This window comes from Phocoena sinus, chromosome 10 (assembly GCF_008692025.1).
Source record: "Phocoena sinus isolate mPhoSin1 chromosome 10, mPhoSin1.pri, whole genome shotgun sequence".
Classification (NCBI taxonomy): Eukaryota; Metazoa; Chordata; class Mammalia; order Artiodactyla; family Phocoenidae; genus Phocoena; species Phocoena sinus.
In genome coordinates, this window is record NC_045772.1 from 61937538 (window position 1) to 61958450 (window position 20913).

At 57.5% G+C, this 20913-nt stretch overlaps 1 protein-coding gene across 2 annotated transcripts in view; it reads right to left on the reverse strand.

Annotated features, from left to right (window-relative positions):
• Window positions 1–2273: 2273 nt before the first annotated feature.
• SMIM41 (small integral membrane protein 41) overlaps window positions 2274–20913 on the reverse strand; it is a 43021-nt gene continuing 24381 nt past the window's right edge. Inside the window, exons 1-3 of one of the 2 annotated variants that reach the window (XM_032646569.1) lie at window positions 13716–13798; window positions 2618–2754; window positions 2274–2526 (exon numbers count right to left, since the gene is read on the reverse strand). In XM_032646569.1, the coding sequence (XP_032502460.1) occupies window positions 2446–2526; window positions 2618–2754; window positions 13716–13746 (249 nt within the window). In that variant the 5' untranslated portion in view covers window positions 13747–13798 and the 3' untranslated portion in view covers window positions 2274–2445. Of the gene's footprint in view, window positions 2527–2617; window positions 2755–13715; window positions 13799–20913 lie in introns of those variants that run through there. The other variant, XM_032646566.1, reaches the window with a different exon arrangement.

Consider the following 20913-nt stretch of genomic DNA (forward strand, 5'->3'; position numbering starts at 1 on the left):
TACTCATATCATCTTTGGTTTTTATTGTATTAATTTCTGAATTACACTTATCTTTGTTTTCTATTCTGTTAATTTCTGAATTATGGATTTCTGAATACTAATTTGAATTTCTGAAACTGAACTCATAATATTTATAACATAAAAAATAACCTATCGTTATTTCCTTTCTTCTACTTTCTTGAATTTATTATTTTTATCAGTTTTTGACTTGTTGAGTTGAATCTTTAGTTTTCCATCTTTCTTCTTTTTCAATATAAGATTGTCTAAAGACCATAAGTTTCCTTTTATGTACTATTTTGACTGCTTCATATTAGCATTTTTTATTAGCATTTAGTTAAAAGGGTTTTATTCTTTGACTCATAAGCTGTTTAGAAAGCTTCCCACACAAGGGTCACGTATTTCACGTTTACTGAGCACATACTTGGTCTGTGCCTGGCCCTGCTCTGCATGCTTAGGGAGACATTAAATCCAGCCAGCATTTATCTCTGTATCCTGGCCTCCCTAATCCTCTACTTTAGCCATGCTTCCATTGCCTACTTTTGTGCCTTTTATCCTCTAAACTCCTTGTGGGCAGGGATTGCACCCCATTACGTCCCCAGAGCCTTGCACAGTGCCTGACCCGTAGCAGGTTTTCAATAAAAGTAAGATTAATGAAAGAATGAATGAATGATGTACCTCCCCAACCGAGGTCTCCTAGCCTAAAAGTCCCATGAAGGGAAGGGCATATCTCCTCAGCCTTTGCGTCCCTGGTGCGAAGGTAATGCCTGGCAAGTCGAGTGAGAACAGTTAGTGCACAAAGACAGAGAGAGAAGGGAGAGGGATAAAGAGAGAGAAAGAGGAGGAGGAGTGCAGAGAGGGAGGGAGGGACAGAGGGGAGGGAAATAATGACTTCCCTACCCAAACGAGGACACTCTCCTGCCCCGCTCCTGCCAGCGGAGGATCCTGATGAGTTGCCAGGAAGGCTGGAGTCTGACTCCCCCTCCTCATGCAAGCTCCCTCCTTCCTCCTCCTTCCCACTCCTGGCTCCAGAGTGATTCAGTGAACACCTAGCCAAGGGCACAACCCCTGGGGCTTCCCTGGTGGCACAGTGGTTGAGAGTCCGCCTGCCGATGCAGGGGACACGGGTTCGTGCCCCAGTCAGGGAAGATCCCACATGCCGCGGAGCGGCTGGGCCCGTGAGCCATGGCGCTGAGCCTGCGCGTCCGGAGACTGTGCTCCGCAACGGGAGAGGCCACAACAGTGAGAGGCCTGCGTACCACAAAAAAAAAAAAAAAAAAAAAAAAGGGCACAACCCCTGCTCTGAGTACAACAACAAAAATAAGCCCCTACCTGGGCTTGGCTCCTTGGTCTCTGGTCCTCCCAACCACCTGTGAGGTGGGCTGGACAGGTATCATTAGCAGAGGCCCAGAGAAGCCTAGCACTGTAACTTTGGTCACCCAGCAGATAAGAGGCAGCAAGTTGGTTCCCTGGAACCATTTTTCACCTGTAGACTACCTGCCACAGGGACAGTAAAATGGCCAAGCCCGGGAGTTGGTGAAGTGCAGACTGAAGGTCCCCATCTTCAAACACAAAGGGTGCTGGGGCTGAGTAGGTACCCAACAGCTGGTGCCCAGCCTGAGCCCCCAGGCACAGTGTGGAAGATCAGGGCTCAGGGGTCTTGGGCCAAGACTAAGTCAGTGCCCTGGTAGTTGCAGAGAGATCTTCCTCTAAGGGGCTCCCGCGACCAGGGCCTAAGGCAGGCCCTGTGTGCTGGGAGCTGACTACACGACCTCCCTTCCTGCCTCTTCTGGTCTATGTAGGCCTGAGGAAAAACAGCTGGAGGGGAGGCAGTCCCTGTGTTTGGGAAGCTCCAGAGGCTGATGGGGGGAAACAGAAACAGAGAGACGGAACCAGAGATACCCGGGCAGAGCTCAAGACCTCAGCACTGGGGCCTGCAGAGCAGCTGGGGGACTTAGTCAAAGAGGGCTTCCTGGAGGAGGGGAGGGAGGCGGCTTGGGAGGAAGGGTTGTCTGGTCTGGCAAAGAAGAAGGCAGTGAGAATGGCCTGGGGGCGGGAGTGGAGCAGGCTGCCAGTACCAGGCTGAGCAGAGGAATGAGGAAAACTATGGGGGCACGGGTCATAACGTGGGGTAACCCCTGAAACCCCCACCAGGAGATAAGCCAACAGGGGCAGGCACTGTGCCTTATTCGACTGTGCGTCCCAGCGCCCAGTAGGGTGCCAAGCACACAGTCAGCGCTTACTAAATGCTGAATAAATGAATGACGGCATGAATGGCAGGTGACTGCAGCGACCGAGGGATGCAAGATTTACTCGTGAAGGACTTTTTGAGCACCTGCTATGTGCCGTGCCCTGTGCTAGGTACAGCAGGGAGGAATGGGGCAAAATGGGGTCCTTGCCCTCAAGGGGCTTCTGGCTTCTGGCCAGGATCCAACTCATGGTCCCCTGTCATTGGGGAACCCTCTGTTGTGGCCGACCACGTGACTGATCCCCGTGGGACCTCGGGCAACGCTGGAGTTGTTTCTTCATCTGCAAAATAAAGGAGTAGATGAGTGCTGCTACAGATCCCTCAGGGTCAGCACCTTGATGGTCCCCTTCTGCTCACCCCCTGCATACTCACCTCGGTTCCCTGGGCAACACGCCCTCCTTGGAGGCCGCAGTCAGAGGAATTGAGAAGCGGCCAGCAGAGCAAATCCTGGTTTTCAGGCTGTGTGGTCTTGGGCAAGCTCTGGGAGACAGAGTACCTGTCTCGTAGATCTGGTGTGAAGAGATGGTGCAAGATAAAAGAACTTAGCGCTGTGCCTGGTACATGCTGAACGCTTAAAAATAACAATATAGCAAATACGCTAACTGTGGGAGCCTTTCCCCTTATCCCAATGGAGTTGGAACTTGGCCAGGAGTGGTTAGGCAAGATCTGCCCAGCCTCACTCGCATCTCCCTCCCCCCAACCCCGCAAGGAGAGGCCAGGGGCTCAGAGATCTGTTGGAGGGCGGCTGAGGATTAGACAAGGGAAGGGAAGGGGAGGGGAGGGGCCCAACCGTCCCGTTCCCGGCAGAAGCTGACCGCCCACATTCCGCTAGCGAGAGGTCAGCGCCCGCCCGACTTGCGCGCACCTCGGCAACCACTGCCCTCTGCCGGCCGCGGCGAGACCAGCACGTCTTAGGAGCCTGAGCCTGCAGAGGCTTCCGCTCCCCTGGGGAGGGTGAGGCGGGAAGCAGGGAGGGGGTATGCGGTTCCCAGCGCTGAATCCATAACCCAGATCCCCGCACATTTAGCGCAAATCTCAGGCCTCAATGTTCAGAGGCTCCCGGGGCTGAGCCCTCAGAGCTGGGGCCACAGGCTAAGCCATCTCCTCTCCCCACCACCACGCCCCCGATCATCGCCCGTCCACAGGGGCCGGCTCAGCACCTTCCACAGAGAGGCTGCCGCAGCCCGCAGGCCTCAGAGACCCTGATCCCACCTGGAATACTCAGCCCCCAGGTGTGGCTCCTTCTCATTTGTCAACCCAAACATCACCTCCTCAGAGAGACCTGCCCATGTAAAAGAGCCCTCACCCCCGCTACCTGCACACTAGTTTCTATTTTCTGTTTCACGATTACCCTGTCCTGTGTTCTTCAGAGCATTTAGCACAACCTGCTTTGTCTGTTGACTTTCCCTTCTTTAATGTATCAGCTGGGATCTGGTCAGGAAAGGAGAAACCAGGCTAGGCATTTCAAACAGAGAGGATTCAACGCAAGGAACTGAAAGTGTGGGTATTGAAGGTGTAAAGAACAAAGGAGGAAAGCAGAGGTATTCTAGAAATTAGTAAACACTGAGGCGACATCATCCCTAGGGCTGAAAAGGTGGCCCTACCCAAACCCAGGAGTCCCCAGGGGGCTGGTTCTTGCACGTGGGGCAGGGAACGGATGGGTAAAACATTTTCCTTCTACTGGGAACAGTCGGCACTTAAAGACCGGGTGATTATTCAGATGAGGTGGCCAAGGCCCATGTGGGCTTCCAGAAGATGTACTGCACGTGCGTCCTGGTGGAGAATGTGTAACCCCTGCAAACCCCCGCTGGAACCCTCTGTTCAGAAACACAAACATCTCCCAAAAATAAACAAGTGAGACTACATCAAACTGAAAAGTTTCTGCACAGCAGAGGAAACCATCAACGAAATGAAAAGGCAACCTACGGAATGGGAGAAAATATTTGCAAATCATATCCTCGTGAAGGGGTTAATATCCAAACTACGTAAAGAACACATATAACTCAATAGCAAATAGCAATAATAACTAATAATGACCTACTGTATAGCACAGGGAACTCTACTCTGTACTGGCCTATAAGGGTAAAGAACCTGAAAAAGCGTGGATAGATGTATACGTATAACAGATTCACTTTGCTGTACGCCTGAAACTAACACAACATTGTAAGTCAACTATACCCCAATAAAACGTTTTAAAACTAGCAAATAACAATAATAACCATCATCATCATCCAATTTAAAAGTGAGCATTGGAACTGAATAGACATTTTTCCAAAGAAGACATACAGACGGCCAACAGGCACATGAAAAGATGCTCAACGTCACTCATCATCACGGAAATGCAAATCAAAACCACAATGCGATATCACCTCACACCTGTCTGAATGGCTGTCATCAGAAAGACAAGAGGTAACAAGTGTTGGCAAGGGTGTGGAGAAAAGGGAAACTTGTGCACTGCTGCTGGGAATGTAAATTGGTGCAGCCACAATTGGTGTAAATTGGTGGAAAACAGTATGGAAGTTCCTCCAAAAGTTAAAAATAGAACTACCATATGATCCACTTCTGGGTATTTATCTGAAGGAAACAAAATCACTATCTTGAAGAGATATCTGCAGTCTCATCTTTATTGCAGCCAAGACATGGAAATAACCTAAGTACCCAACTGTGGACGCGTGGATAAAGTTGTGGTATATATACTACTTAGCCATAAAAAGAAGGAAATCTTGCCATTTGCGACGACGTGGATGGACCTTGAGGATATTATGCTAAGTGAAAGAAGTCAGACAGAGAAAGGCAAATACTGTATGATCTCACTTACATGAGGAATCCGAGAAGAGCAGACTTACAGAAACAGAGAACAGATTGGTGGTTGTTAGAGATGGGGCGGGTAGTTGAGGAAAAAGGAAAGAGAGAAAGATAGAAAGAAAAAAAGAAAGGAAGAGAAAGGGAGAGAGAGAGAGAGAGAAAGAAAGAAAGGGAAAAAGAAAGGGAGGAAGTGGGGAGGAATGAGAGAGAGAGAAGCAACACCTCCCCCACTTTGATTGGTATATTTTTGTACGATAATAATTTTTTTCAAAGGGAGAAACCTGCCTCTCCCTCTCCCAACTAAGGCACAAGAGTTTGGTGGATATTACCGTAGCCACTCAACTCCTGTCCCAAAGAGAGCAAGAAAGAACCAGAACACTCCTGCCGTCTCCTCCTCCCCGCCCCCTGTCCTCCAGCCCTTGACAGGTTTATGGCAGCTGCGGCCCAGCTGAGGCCTAAAAGTCAGGGACACCCCTGTCATCAGCCCCCATCACCAAGGGATGCGTGCCACTCAGAGCCAGCACTCAGCATTCACTTGACAAATATTTATTGACGCCTACAGTGTACCAGGCATGTTGCAGGCTCTGGGGAGAGAGCATGAACAAACCCCTGCTCACATGGAGTTTACATTCTCATGGGGAAAGACAGATAAGAAAGAAACATGTTATAAAAGATATAGTTGGCCAGATGGCAATAATAAATGGTATGGAGAAAACTTAAGTCGCAGTGTGCATAGGGAATATCGGGGGTGGGGGGAGTCATAGGAGGTCAGGGAAAGCCTCACTGAGAAGGAGACATTTCATCAAAGCCCAGACAGGGGTGAAGCAGAGAGCCACATGGATGCTTGGGGAAGAGCCTTCTAGCAGAGGAAACAGCAAGGGCAAAGGCCCTGAGGCAGAACCCTGCCTGGCATGTTTGAGGACCTGCAAGGAGGCCAGTGTAGCAGCAGCAGTGGAGGGACAAGGGGGAGAATGGGAGGAGACTGGTCAAGCTGGGGGCCAGGCTGTGCCCGGCCTCATGGGCATTACTGGACTCCAGCTTCAACTGAGTGAGACGGAGCATTTGGGATGGAGAGTCAGATCCTGACTTCTGTGGTAAGAGGCAGAGGACCAGAGCAGAACAGTTAAATCTGGAATTTTCCTAGCCCAGTATTTGACAAGAAATGAAAGAGAGAAAGAGCCTTCTCTGCCAGCCTTTCTTTTACCCCGTAATTTCCATTTTGGAAAATCAAAGGACAAGCCGTAGGACACCTGCCCCCATTAGAACCTAAGCTCCTGGAGGCAGGTGCCACCCTGTGTGACATGCTCATCACTGCACCCAGAGGGTCTCACAAAAGGGCCTGGCATTCAGTGCTCATTAAAGATCTGGGGAAGAAATGTGCAGACGTACCGTGAGGGAACCTCCGGAAACTTGTAATAGGCTCCACGGCCAAGGTGTGTGTCAAGGACGGTGCTGGGCACCTAGCAGACATCGCCCCCTTTTCAGGAGAGCTTGAATGCCTTGCCCAGGGTCACCCCGAGGCCGAACGGAAATCAGACGGCAAATCTGTCTGACTGCAGGGCCCTCGCCCCCTTCTTACTGCCACAGAGGCCCAGCACACCCTGTCAGGCCAGTGGGTCCCGCCCAGCTCCCTCTGGCTCGCCCAGGGCCCTCGAACACCAGCCCAGAAGGCTCCAGATGGGGGAGGGGGCGTCCCTTTGCCTGTCCTTCTGAGGGTCTGTGAGTCTCTGGGTAGGGGGGGGTGGGAGTCTGACCCTCCGTGGAGAGGGTGTATTTCTGTCCCACTGGGAATCTGGCCCTCCTGGCGCAAGGTCGGTCCTCCGGATCCCACCTCCACCCGCCCTGCTGGGGGGACTGTACCTGTGTTTCACCCCCGCCCGGCCGGTTCCCATCCCGGCGGACCTGCCTCGCATCTCCATCCGCGGGCCCCGAGCGCCCCCAGCCGCCCGCTGCTCCGCCTGCATGTCCACGGCCAGCGGGAGCCCGAGGGCGTCGCTGCAAAGGGGCGGTGCAATGAGAAGTTCCCCGACACCCAGGAACCACAGGGGAGTCCCATCTTGGATTGAGGGGGGATTGCCTGCCACACACAGTAAGGGGACAGGGCACAGACCTCACAGATGCATCCTCCCGGCCCTGGGACTCTCCTGCAGGCTCCCTGGAGCATTTTCCGGGGTATTGGGGGTCTGAGCCTTGAGAGAGGTGGGTAGAGAACGCCAGGGGGGAGGGGCAGGACCGGGGCTCCCGGGGCCAGACCACAGAGGTCCTCTGCCCCTGCCTGGGACTGAAGAAAACCCAGGTGAAGATCCCCACCCCCAGCCTTAATCCCTCTTATCCCCTGCGTCTTCCTCTTGTCCAACCCCTTGCCAATCATATCCCTCCCCAAAATGGCTTTCCTTCCAAATCCTCAGAAGTCCCAGTGCCATCAACAAGGCCATCGCACATCCCATCTTGGCACTTAGTCAGGAGCTTGAGAAGGGGACAGGAGGTGGGTGAGCAGCAGGACAAGGTCAGCTTTTGGAGAGGACGACATGCACAGGCTCACAGCGGTGTGCACTCGAGCGCCGTATATGTGAACATATATGCACAGATGTGCCCGTGGGTATCCACACCTACAAGCAGGCGTCCTTAGATAAACACAGACGGATACAGGTCTGCCATCAAAGCCCACAACTGCACGCTTGGGTACACACACAGCCCTCAGTCGATACTCATGTGTCTACACGTGCCTGGAGGAGAACTAGACTCTGGAGACAGAAAGACCTCGGTTTGAACTCTGGCTTGGCTTCACCACTCTCTTGCTCCGTGATCTTTTGTGTGTGCAGCTTTTCAAAGCCTCAGTGTCTCTGTCCATAAAGTGGGTAATAAGGGCGCCTGTCTATCGGGTTGTAAGGGTTAAAGGAGCTAATGAATGGATCAGGCCCGACACATAGTAAGCGCTCAGCAGTGGCAGCAGACAGACCCCCATCCTCAGGCCTGCGTGTGACAGTGACTATAGGGTAACCAGAAGGGTTCCCATCTAGGGATTGAGGCAAGGAGGCCCCCAGCACAGGCACGTACGCGTGCACACACGCGGGGCTGCTCTGTGTTCCTGCTGTTTGTGCGGGCTGCCTAGCTACGAGCTGTGCTGAGGAGGGCGTGGGCCCACACGGGAGCCTGGCCCTCCCACCCCAGCCTGTTGGGACAGGGCCTGCCCAGGATTCATTCCTGCATTCCTGCTGCCTTCCCTCTCCCTCTTGGCCACAGACAGTTGGGGTACAAAATGGAGGATTTAGGGATCCACTCACCCTCCAATCCACCATAGGCTTTGCCCTGCCCACAGTGAGTTAGGGGTGCTGCAGGGGCCCTCCCTGACACAGAGGGAGCCTGGGGTCCCCCTTGGGGCTCTCCAGCTTGCCTGACACCCCCTCTCCATCTCCTCACAAGCCCAAGGCTGCTGAGACTATACCCCTGGTGGGGTGAGAGTTGGCAGGCCCTGCCCCTCCACACACACACATGCCCCCCCTTGGCCTCCTGCGAAAAGGAAGCTGGCCAGTATCCCTGTGAGCTCCTTTCCCAAGGACTCTAAGTCCCCTCACAAAACCCTGCCCCCCAGGCCACTCCCATGGCCACCCTAGTTCCCCGGGGCGGGTAGGGAGAGGAGCTCCCTCACCTGGGTCCAGAGCAGAGAACAAGCTGGGCTCATAGGCCGGCTCTGCAGACCACACAGCAGGTCACCCCTTGAAAGTGTGCCTTTCCATCGCCAAGCCCCCAAACTATCAGGCCCCAAAGGGGTGACTGGGACTCTTCCCCTTGCCTGTCTTCACCCCCAGGTGGGCAGGGAGAACCTGGCAGGAACCACTGCCGCACTCCATACAGTGACAGTGGCGTACATACTGCCATACTGCAGACAGTAAGAGCCCCTTTCTTTGGTAAACTGGCCCAAAGGTAGCGGGTGCAACCCACCCAGGCCCTTCCCCTTCCAGGTCCCTTCAAAACAGGTCAGGGCCACCTCAAACCTCAGGTGTAGGGTTGTATGACAGTAGCACAGGCATCCCAGGGGTGACACCCAGCCGCAGAAGTGTAGCCAACCACCTTATTTTACAGATGGAGAGACAGAGGCCCAGAGAGAGGAGGGGCCTTGCCCTAGGCCCGCAGTGGAGCTGGGCCTCCTGACGCCTTGCCACCCTCTTTGGAGACAGCCGGGGCTCTAGCAAATCTCCCACTCGGAGATTTGCTCTGTGTCCTGGGACTGCCTAACTGGTCGGGTAGAAAGAGATAGAGGGGATGCACACCCCCAAGTCAGCTGATCTTCTGTTGCGAGGAGCAGGCTTCAGAAGGCTTCTTCCCAGGGCTAAGCCTTAGGGCTGACAGGAGTATCAGTGCCCAGACAGGCTCCCTTCTGGAACTCCAGGGGCCTAGAGCATGCCAGAATGAAGGGGTCACTGGTGTGACCACAAACAGGCCTGGGTGTGGAAAGGGGGACCCTGAACATATTCTGAGACCCATACCCTCTCCACCACTGCGGCCTTGCAGTTGTAAACCCCCGAAAATGTGGAGATAAGAAAATGGGAAAAGAGCGCTGGACTGGGAATTAGGGGCTCTGGGTCTGGTCCTGTTTCTGTCACTAACTCATGGGGGGAAGTTGAGCCTCAGTTTACCCATCTGTCAGCCTGCAATGGGATCTGTGCTCTCCCTGCTTCCGCCACCCCACACTGCCAGAGCCTGCCCCTCTGCGATGGGGTGGGGTGCAGGCGACCACGAGGCCCCTCCCTGGGGAGTGTTGCCCTGGAGGAGCTGCCAGTCTGACTGGGGAGGTGGGCAGGGACGTTCCTTAGCACTGTCCCGGGCCACTGTCCATGAGCCTCTCCTATGGGTCAGCGCTCACGACAGTACTGGGAGGTAGGGTCGTCGCTCTCTTTTACAGATGGGCAAACTGAGCCCAGAGCCGGGACTCCAGCACAGCTCTGGCTGCCTCCAGCAGGATAAGGGGGAGGCCACCGGAGAGGGGTGGCCCAGGGCCCTAGCCACCCACCATCAGAGCAGGTATGTCATGCCGCTGCGGGCAGGGGGGGTCCCCTGGGCCTGGAGACTCAGGAACTCAGGATCTGTGTCTCCCGCACTGTTCCGCGCCCACCCCCACGGCGCCCGACGGGGACAGGACCCGGTGTGGCGCCAGGTACCGGGGAGGGGCTCCGAAACCTCTGTTCTCGCGGCGCCGACACCTGGTGGCCGCCCGCCCGCGGGTCGGCGTGTCTGGGCAGGGAGGCGGCTCGGGGCCGCCCGGACCGGACGGGACGCGACGCGGGCGGCGACGCCACATCTGAGTCCCGCCGCCTTCAAGGGCGCCCCGCCCGGGGCAGGGGAGGAGAAGCTTCCCAAAGCCGGTCGGGCCCCGCCCCCTGGCGGCCGCCGCAGGTGGATGCAGGTCCGGGAGAAGGCACCGCCTCTCGGGTCCCACTACCCCGATCAGTCACTCATCAAACACTTCCTGCTGGGGGTCCTGCAGAGGGGACAGCCAGAGCATGGTAGAGAGGCCTTGCCTTCTACCGTCTTTTACCTGCCAAGCCTCTCGGCAAGCCCGGAAACACCCAACACCCCCTAGGCCACACCAGCGACACCCTCTGCACACCCCACAGCCAGGCTGCAGAAGTGGCCTCCAGTTTCTGGACTCCCCTTGCCCAGAAAGTGGGCAGAGCTGGAGCCCCCTCTTCCTGACTCCGAGCTGCTCACACACCCTCCAAGCACACCTGTCATGCTACCCTTGATGCCCACCCCTCCTCCTGCCTACAGCCCAGCCGGGAATGTCCACCCAGTCTTTGCCTGCCTGCTCTAAGACCCCTCAAATACCAACAGCAAAATGCTTATGTAGCGATTACTATGGGCGAACACTGTTCTTCCTGCTTTATAAACATCATACATTTAACAAGCCTGCCCAGAACAAACGCTGCACTGCCCTGCCGCACACACACACACACACACACACACACACACACGCACATTTTGTGACTGTCAGTAACTCCATGTTCCCAGGTCTAGGCTCATGTGGCTTTCCTATCCGCCCCGCCCACCACCGCCGCGCGCTGGCAGCTGTGCTTCAGGACATTGAGCACTGCCTGTCCTTCCCTCCGCTGAAGCCCCCTCCGCCGCCACTGTGTCCCATCCTCAGGCAGCTCTGTGGGCAGCAGGTGCTGGGGAAGGAACAGAGACCCTAGTCCCAGCCACTGTGCACCGCTGTGCGACCCAGGGTGGCACAGGACCCTCTCTACGCCTCAGGTTTCTGAGCTGCGGGAAGAGGTCATTTCTAAGGCCACGTCAGACCCCATACAAATGTGGGGTTTTGTATACAGTAAGTGCTCACTAAATGCATGAACAGCTGTTCACAGATTGTGACCCTGCTCTCAGCCCCCCTTTGAGTCCAGGACCTGGGAGGAACCGTGCCCTCTGCCTCCCACGCCCTGGCCCTCCTGGCTTCTAGAACTTCCTGATAGATCCTGGTCCAGGCCCAGAGGAGTCCATGGCAGGAGGGGGTGATGATCTGTGAACAGGCCTGGCAGTCTCCTCTGCCCCCTAACCCTCTTCAGGGCCTGGCACCAGCATACAGGCCAGAAGAGAAAGCTAGTCCAAGCTCACATGTGTTCAGAATCCCCCATTAGAGCCCTATGAACCAAAGGTCCCCATGGGTTGGACCTACAGGGCCTACCCTGGAGTTTCCCATCTGTAAAATCAGGAAGAGTCAGCTGACCATGGTTTTCAGCATGTACTTGAAGAGCTGCCCTTAACAAGCTCGTAACACTTATTGAGCACCGACTGGTGACAGGCACTGCCCAAGGCACTGGAAAGACAGGCTGCTGTGGGACGCAGAGAAGATGCTGGCAACCAGCTCAGATGCAGAGGCAAGGACAGAACCTGAGGCAGCAGGTTCTCTTCCAGGAGAGGGGAGCGCACACAAGGTGTGAAAGGCGAGGGCAAGGCCAGCTGGCTGGGGAGGGGCAAGGAGCAGGGCATCCCTGTGGGGATTCAGAATGGAGCCTCGGGTTTCCCCAAACCCCACAGGTGGAGGACAGGAGAGAGCATTTGCAGTCCTGACCTCCAACTTACTGTGGCCTGAGCACCGGACGGTCACACCCTCCAGCGGACAGGACAAGAAAAGAGGGGGTTAAACACACAGCAGAAGAGACCAGAGCCAGGCACCAGGCAGAACTTCCTGCTAGAACTGTCTGAATTCCAAACTGGCAAGAGACTGAGGGGTTCCCTGATCCCCAGGGCTTTCAAGAAGGGTTGTCACCAAGGGGCTATAGGAGGGTCCTTTCTACACCAAGGTAGAGGGCTGGGGGAAGACCTCTCAGGGCCGCTCCGCGCAGGGGAGGCTGGGAATAGGACAGCAAGGTTCAGCCATTCTCACATGTCTGGCCTTGTTTTCTTCTCACAGCAGAAGTTACCTCATCAGCTTCCTGGAAAACCTCTGTGCAATCACTGATGGAGAAGCCCTGCCCCAGGCCTCTCTCTCTCCCCCTCCACCCTCTGTTCTGATGCAGGAGTACTGACCCGCCCGCTCCCAGCACAGGCTTGGGACCTGGCCCTCACCCTATCCTCTCCCAGCTGGGCCACCGAGACGCATTCACCAGCACAAAACCCAGTGCACCCCCAGGCCCAGGCCCAGCCATACTGGGAGGGAGTGGGGAGGGCGCACAGCCTGTGCCCAGCAAATGGGGCGGGGCTGGGGGTCAGGAGTCCCAGGCTCTAGTCCCGGCTCTGGGCCTCAGTTCCGCAAGCTGCACAGTGAGGGGCTGAACTAGATAATATCCAAGGATACTCCCAGCTCCGACTGTTCTAGGACCAACAGGAAGACACACTCCCTTCCTTCACCGCGCCCACAAGGGGGCCAGGGCCAGAGCAGGGGCTGCCTCCAGACTCTGCCCTGACCGAGCTGTGTAACCTCTCTGTTGAACTCACTTGCCAAAGTGTCCTGGCAGAGGGGCAGTTGCTAGGGTCAAATGAGATAATGCTGGAAAACTGCCCTGGGAGCATGGAGTCGGCGCTCTCACCTTTCATCCCCAGGGTGAAATTCCAAGATGGTGCATCTGGCACACACAGGATGACCAGCACAGAAAGATACAAAACACACTGCACTCAAGGGCTGGGGAGAGTATGGCCAGGGGGTAGGCTGGGGGCTTCCAGGGAAGGACTGCTTCTCAAAGGAGGTGCTGGTCGCGAGCTTTACAGACAGGGAGACGGGTCTAAGGAGGGGGCACCTGCTTCCTCAGGCCGTCTCCACCAGGCCCCCTCGCTGGGAATTAGGCAGGCTGAGCCAGACCGCCCCACCTGGAGAACCGACCAGGAGAACTGCCCTGCAACCCCAGCTCCCTTGAACAGAGAGGGCGGCCCTTGCCAAGGGAGCCCAGCAAAGTCTCCTGGGCTTGGAGAAGGGAGCCAGGGCTGTGCGGTGTGGCCTTGGCCTGTTAAGAGTCTATAAGTGAAGGGACACTCCATGGGGCTTAAGATCCTTGGGGGAATTCACGACCCCTAGCCCACCTCCCTAAATGTGCAGAGGAGGAAACTGAGACTTGGAAAGGAGAGCTCCCTTAGCCAAGGTCACACAGCAGTGAGCTCCATCTCTGAGCCCTGACTGCCTTTTCTGCCTCCCAGGAGGGGAGGGCCAGGTCTCCGCGACTCCAGCTGCCCTTACCCGGGTCTGGAGAAGGTGTCAGTGTCTCCATGGAGGCCAGGGGGGCATTGTTGGGCTCAAGGCCAGGACTGGGATACCGCAGAAGCCAGCTTCTTCCTGAGAAGGGCGGGGAGGCCCGGAAGCAGGGAGGTAGCCTGGCCTCCACCTGGCAGACAGCATTTGTTACCTTGTAAGGTACTTTCTCTTCTCCCTCAAACAGCTTCTGACCGAACTAGGTGGGGTTGTGGGTGGAGGAGTTGAGGCTTGTTCTTGGAGCTGTGCCTACTCACCCACCCAAGGACACCTGAATAGCCCTCCCTGGGAGCAGCAGGGTCCCAAGCAGCCCCCTGGCCTGTCAGAGAGAGCCAGACAGCATACAGGCACGTCTGAGGACCCAAGCCTGGCCTGGGAACCACGATCCCTGGGTTCCCACCCTCGCCCCTCCAGGTGGGGGGGGAGGGGTTGTCTACCTGCGCTTAACCTGCGCTGCTTCCCCCTCACCTCTGACTTACAGCCAGTCTGGCTCTCCTGCCCTCTCGCACTCACACCCAGACACACACACAGCACCTGCAGGGCGAGGTGGGGGGCAGGAGGCGGGAGGTTGGTGGCTGTGTGGGAACCGCACTTTCTATCCTTCCCTGAGGGCAGTGAGGCCTGGTTCCCCAAGGAGGGAGCTGCCCATCAGGGGCCCAGGGCCTCCTGCCTCTTGCCCAGAGGAAGCAGGCTGGGCACTGCCCGGGAGTCCAGCAGGGCCATGTCTGTCTGCATCTTCGGAGGCATGGAGGGATGCAGGACCCAGGGCCAGTGGCTGGGAGGGGCAACAGGGCTGCTCACTCACCAGGCCCTGTGGGCCCCCTGCCTGGCTCTGAGTGAGGAGTGGTGTCCGGGGGTCCCAGCGACAAACTGGACGGAAGTGGAGGACCGGGGCCAGGCCCCCATCACTGATGTCCCACACCTGGCACAGGGCAGGCCCCACTGAACACCTGGTGAGGGGCTTTAAGGCCGGCTGGCCTCTCAATAGCTCTGTGACTTTGGGCATCTATGAGCCTCCCTAATCCCCGGTTTTGTCTCTGTAAAGTGGGAGTGATGGTTTCCTCCTCCCGGAGTTGTTTTAAGGGCCTGCTGGACTGACAGTTTGGATAGTAGCACATGATGGCCTGCAAATGGCCTTTACTGGGCAGCTGAGGAAGGGTCAGTGTGCTCCCCAGGGTCTCTGGCTGTGTCTGCGGACACCAAACCACTTCAGCCCCTCCAGGCCCTAATCGGACGGAGCCCCAGGGCTACAGGGCACTTGGTCACCGAGGAGCACCTCAGGAGGGGCTCACAGCACCACCGGGGAGAAAGCACTGAGAACAGGGCCCACGCCAGGCAGGGCCCTCCGCCCCCCAGGTCGGCATGTCCTGGCCCCAGTGCCATCTGTGCACACAACTGTGTGTGTGTGTGTGTGTGTGTGTGTGTCCAAAGTGCCACCAGGCCCGCTGGGCCACACCCTGGTGACTCAGGGCTATGGCATGCACCCTACCCAGCCAGTGGGAGAACAAAGCCACCAACTCAGAGCCTCGGCATCCAGGATGAGCCACACGCAAACACACCCAGCCAGGTACCCACATGCCTCCCAGGCTGGTCCCACCCCAAGGGATCTGCAGTGGAAAGCAGAGGCAGCCTCTCCCACTGATGAGGGAGGGAGGGGGCTTGGGGTCAGGGGTTAGGGTTAAGGGCATGCCTGGGCGCAGCTGACTGACAGACAGGACCTTGACTGACAGACAGGTCTCGGGTCTAGACCAGGACCATCAGCCCACCTCTGGGCCCCCAGACTTCACTCACCCCAGGCAGCAGAGTCACAGGCCTGACCCTGGGATCCCAAGTCTGGCCCTGAAATGTGTGGGAATTGTGACAAGGTGAGACGGCCAGGCCTTCCAACTATCACTCTGGTTAAGGCCAGGTGAGGAGTGGTTTCCCCACCTTAGCCTGGGAGTCAGGGTGGTGAGGAAAGGGGCCAGGGCTCACCCTGATAAGACCCTCCATCTCCCTGACCACCAGTGGCTCAAAGAAGGAACAGAGGTTCCCAGACAAGGGTCCAGAGTGAGAGAAGATGCCCAGGCAGGAGGACAGGGAGCAGGTGGGTGGCCTTCACGGGCAGGGAGGAGCCCCAAACCCCAAGCCAGCCCAGTGTGGCATGGGGCCCCTGCTTCAGCTAATACCCAGGCCCTAGAGAGTCTGGGGCTCAGCTGCAGAAGGCCACCTCCTTGGGCCACTGCCTGAGCACAGACAGTGGAGGAGGTCCTGCCACCACCAGGGGCCAGAGCATCCAGTCTCCAGCCGAGGCCTTAGCCGAGCGCAGTTCACCAGAAAGGGAGAGGACAGACCCAGCAGGACACCACAGGGCAGACAACCAAGACGCTCACCTGGGCTTGCCCCACCCCCATCCTGGACCCATGGCCGGATCTGACACCGCGCTTACCCCAACCCTAAGGCCAAGTCCGAACCGTACCCAACCTTACCCCCAATCGACTTCACTCCAAACCTGGGTGCTTCCCTATGCCCAAAACTTACCCCTTTTGCAAAACTCAGGCCTGAAGCAATCCCATCCCAAACCCTAGCTCTGACCTGCACCCACTCTCAGACTTTTGCCCGAAATTCCAGTGTCAGCCCAACTGCAGCCCCAAACCTACAACATTCCTCCAAACTCTGCCTTCCCAGGCCGTCCCTTAATCCTAACCCGTATTCCACATCCCAGTAGCGCCCCACGCCCTGTCTCTACTCTCACCACCGACCCTACCCCAAGCTCCCCAAACCCCAAGCTCTCCACAAGCCCACTTCTACCCCACCCGCCCCCATTAAGCCCACCCTGTGTCCATTTTCTGACAATCAGAGACCTCTTCTGAGCCCTGGAGTGTCAGCTGGGGCATACATCCAGGGTAGTGGGTCAGGTCCCACATGCCCAGGCTGGGAGTCGAGGTAAAAGGGCAGGGGCTGTGGACAGGACGTGCCCCCAGTAAGAACGGCAAGCACTCTGCCAGTACCATGAGCCCTGCACCCAGTGGCCCCATGTGAGGACTTGTGTGGGGTGGGGAGGGCGTCATTCAGACTCTGGGCCTGCCCTAGCACGCCTGTCCTCCCAGCTGAGGTGGGGGCTCTGCTCAGAGCAGTCCAAGGGCTCACTGTGCCCACCCGGCCCAGAAACCCACTGCATGTACTGCTGTACGCCCCCAGCCCACTCCTCTACCCCAGACCCTGGGATACCCACACCTCAGGGAAGGGTGTCAAACCCAGGCCCCTGAGACTTGTGCCAGCACCCCTACCCCCTGTCCCTGGTCTATAGGCCCAGTAGGCTGAGTTCGAGGCCCTCCCTCTGCAGTCTGGGGGAGAGGGAGCGGGGATGCCTGGCTGGTATCAGCAGTCACCTCCTGCCCCCAGGCCCAGGCTGCATCCCCAGCAAGCCAGGACCTGCCACCGGGTAAACAAGCACCTCCCAGACCAAGGTAGCTGCTGCGGCCAGATGAGAAGGTCTCTCCCTCAGCTCTAGCCTGAGGCCTTCAGGCTGCAGTTCCTGTCACAAGACTCCCCAGGACTCCTCTCAAGCAGGCCCAAGCACCCCGAACCCCTCAGGCCGCCACAGTCTTCTCTCACCCACTCAGCCCTGCACCCCAGAGACCCTGCACCCATGGTGGCAGCACGATCCTCAGTGGGTCCTTTCCTTAGCCTGCCACTCCCTGTCAGAAGACCTGGCCCTGAGTGGGCCAGTCAGGAGCTGCGGCTCCATGCCCCCCACCATAGTGGGCAAGGGAGACCCTGAGAGGTCGTAACTCATCACACCTCACCTAGGAGGGTTAGGGGGTAAATTGCCTTGCCCCACGTCAGGCCTCAGCCAGTCCAGGGCTCGCTCCAGAAGCCTGGGGGCGTGCGGGGCCTCTGGAAGCAGTGGGAGCTAGAAGACGCAGGGGACTCAGGGATGGGGAAGGCAGGACCAGGCCCCCCGGGACAGGGCCTCCCCAGACCTCGGCCCTGGAAGCTCTTGCAGTCATCCAACCTGATTCCCTATAACGCAGTCCAAGGGGAGAAGGAGCTTCTCCTCCTCTTCGTCCCTCCAGGCACCAGCCAGGTCTGGACCCAGACGCCTCTGGCCTGGCGCCCACTCTTTGCCACCCCTGCTGCTCTCACTGGCTCTGACCCTGCCCTTCCCGTGCTCAGCAGAGGGACCCAGCCCTCCCTCGCCCGGGAGTCCAGGCTACCCAGAGTCTCCCCACAGCTCCCCTGCTGCCCGTGGAATTCACGCCAGGACTCCCACAGTCAACCCACCCATCCCAGCAACCAGACCCCTGCTGCTCTCCACCTGCCCCTGCCCGGGCCACGCTGGCCCCTTACGCTCTCCAGAGAGGCCATGTGGTGTCAGCCTCCTGGCTTTGCTCAGCTGCCCCACAGCCTGGAGAGCCCCCACGCTCCACTTCCAGACAGGAAGCAAACCCTATCTGTCCCTCAAGCACCAGCTCAAAGGCAGCCAGGACTCCTCTCAAGCAGGCCCATCTCCTGCCTGCCGCGCCACGGACGGAAAGCTGTGGCCGGATGGTCTGTGCCCTTGGGAAGCAGGAGATCAGGGGTGGCAAAGACCCATCACAAAGCTGCAGGACAGGGGAGGTGGACATGCCCTCAGAGACTGAGCACAGTGGTCTGGGCCTGGGCTTCCCGGAAGGGGACTCCTCTTGGAGGAGATGGGGCTGTGATTTCACGGTGGTCTTGTCTGACACCTCCATCCCTCCCCACCCGGCTTCAGGCCACTGGGTGGCAGCTGGGGGCTAGTGCTTCCCACCTGGAGCTCCAGTTGTCACGACAGTTTTGTGACATTGATGTTACTGTCCCCATTTTACTTACTGGGACACTGAGGCTACAACAAGGTAAGTGACTGCCTACGTGGCAGAGTGGGAATTAGATCTCAAAGCCCACCCTCCAAAGAACTAAAGACTTGCCACAAGTGGGTGTGAGTAGGGTCCCCAGGGTAAGGGCCAGGAGGGTGGCAGAGCCGAGGCCAGACTTTCACCGAAATCGTTGAAACCCGACAGCGGGGTCCCCGGGCCTGGGGGAGCAGCCAGTACCGCAGGGCACCTCCACAGCCCGTAAGCGACTGATGCCCCGCCCCACCCTTCACATTCCAAGTGTCAACCCAGCACCGCGGAACGCACCCACGCACCTCAAACCCGCCCCCGCTTCCGCCCCCACTGTCCACATGCAGACCAACCAGACCGGCCGCGCCAGCCCCGCTGCCACCGAGAGAGGCTCCAGCGTCTCCCCGCCCCAACTCGGAGCCGGCGTGAAAATATTCCGTGGCGCACTAGCGCCCCCAGCTGACCATTGTGGGACAGGCAGGGCACAGGGACCCAATCAAGGCACCAGGCCAGAAGAAGAGTCCTGCGTGCCCCAGGATCCCTGCCCGCCCACCATTCCTCGACCTCGCTGAGTGCCCGGGGTCAAGTCGGAGGGGGTGAGCAAGGAGCAGAGAAGAGGAAAGGGCGGGCCTGGGGACCGCATTAGCACAAACATGGAGGGGAGAACAGCAGGGCCTGAGGCTGATGGGTGGGTGGAGTATGGGTTTCTGCCTTGGACTTGGTGATGAATCAGGCCCTGGGTGGAGAAGGGAGAGTCGAATGGGCCTCCCAGATTACTGGCACCGGCTGGATGATGGTCAGAACTACAGGTGAGAACAGGTCTGGGACAGTGGCTGAAGGACTTGTCTTGGTCATGTAGGCCTTGAGGGACCTGAGTGACATCCTATGAAGACCAGCAGGAGGTGGTCTGGAGAGTCCGTGGACATGGCAGGGAGGCAGGGACATTCATTACAGCGCTGGTCCCCTCTCTGGCTTCTGACCCATCCTTGGGCAAGACTCTCAATGGGCTTGGTGTGGATTAGCTGCTCCTAGGGTCCCTTCCTGTTCTTGTACTTGTCATTACCTGCCCGGCCTCCCTCTGCCTGGGCCTCAGTCCCCTGCAGAGCCCTCCTAAGAACACACTGAGGACACAGATAGTATTAACTCCGTTTATTGAGCACTTACTAAGTGCTAGGCACTGCGCTAGGTGGCCTCACCAGCCTGGGGGTGAAAACTGGCCACTTTGACATCAGTGCCCAAATCAGAGGGGCTCCTGGGCCCCACCCATGTGGCCCCCAATGTACTTCCAGGGCCTCCAGGGATGCTGCCTCCCCCACAGACAGGCACATGTAAAGGCACCCTGCCTCAGTGGCCAGTGTCATCCATGAGAACACTGCTCTGGAGAGCTCTCCATCCCCCACCCGTGGCCCGCTGGGTCTCAGACCTCAGAGCCTTACGTGGGTCTGCGGCAGGGTGCTGAGGACGAATAATTGGGGGCGGGAGGCAACGCTTCCCTTTCCAACCATCATGCTCCCCAGGCCTCAAGGTCACACTGTTTAGGCCCAGAACCTCAGAGGCCTTCAAAAAAATGAGGCTCCAGGCTTCCCTGCTGGTGCAGTGGTTAAGAATCCGCCTGCCGATGCAGGGAACACGGGTTCAATCCCTGGTCCGGAAAGATCCCACATGCCGCGGAGCAACTAAGCCCATGAGCCACAACTACTGAGCCTGCGCTCTAGTGCCCGTGTGCCATAACTACTGAGCTGGCGTGCCGCAACTACTAAAGCCTGCACGCCTAGAGCCCAGGCTCCGCAACAAAAGAAGCCCCCACAATGAGAAGCCCGTGCACCGCAACCAAGAGTAGCCCCCGCTCGCCGCAACTAGAGAAAAGCCCGCGCGCAGCAACAAAAACCCAACGCGGCCAAAAAAGAAACAAAAAACGAGGCTCCTTCATCCCCTGGTGCCAATCCCCTGAACCCCTCTCTCTGAAGGGACCCCACAGCAGTCCTCCAGGCTGGTGGGACTGGCCCTGAGCCTGCTCCATCCACTGTCTCCCTCCCCACTCTCTTGCCAGACAGACACCTCGTACACAGACCTCCATCCTCTTGCCAGCCCAGACACCAAATACACCCTTTACTATCATTACTATACCCTATGCTGTACCATGTCCTCTATGCTATACTGTATTCTATATTATTCCTATCATAGTAGGAGGTGGAGACTGAGGGTCAGAGAGGTTAAATTATCCACCCAGGGTCAGACAGACAGATTGGAACAGAGGCACATCCCACCCCGACCACTCAGGGTAATGCCTGGCATAGTACAAGGCCCTTTGTGAGCTGACTCCTGCCTGCTGGCCTTTG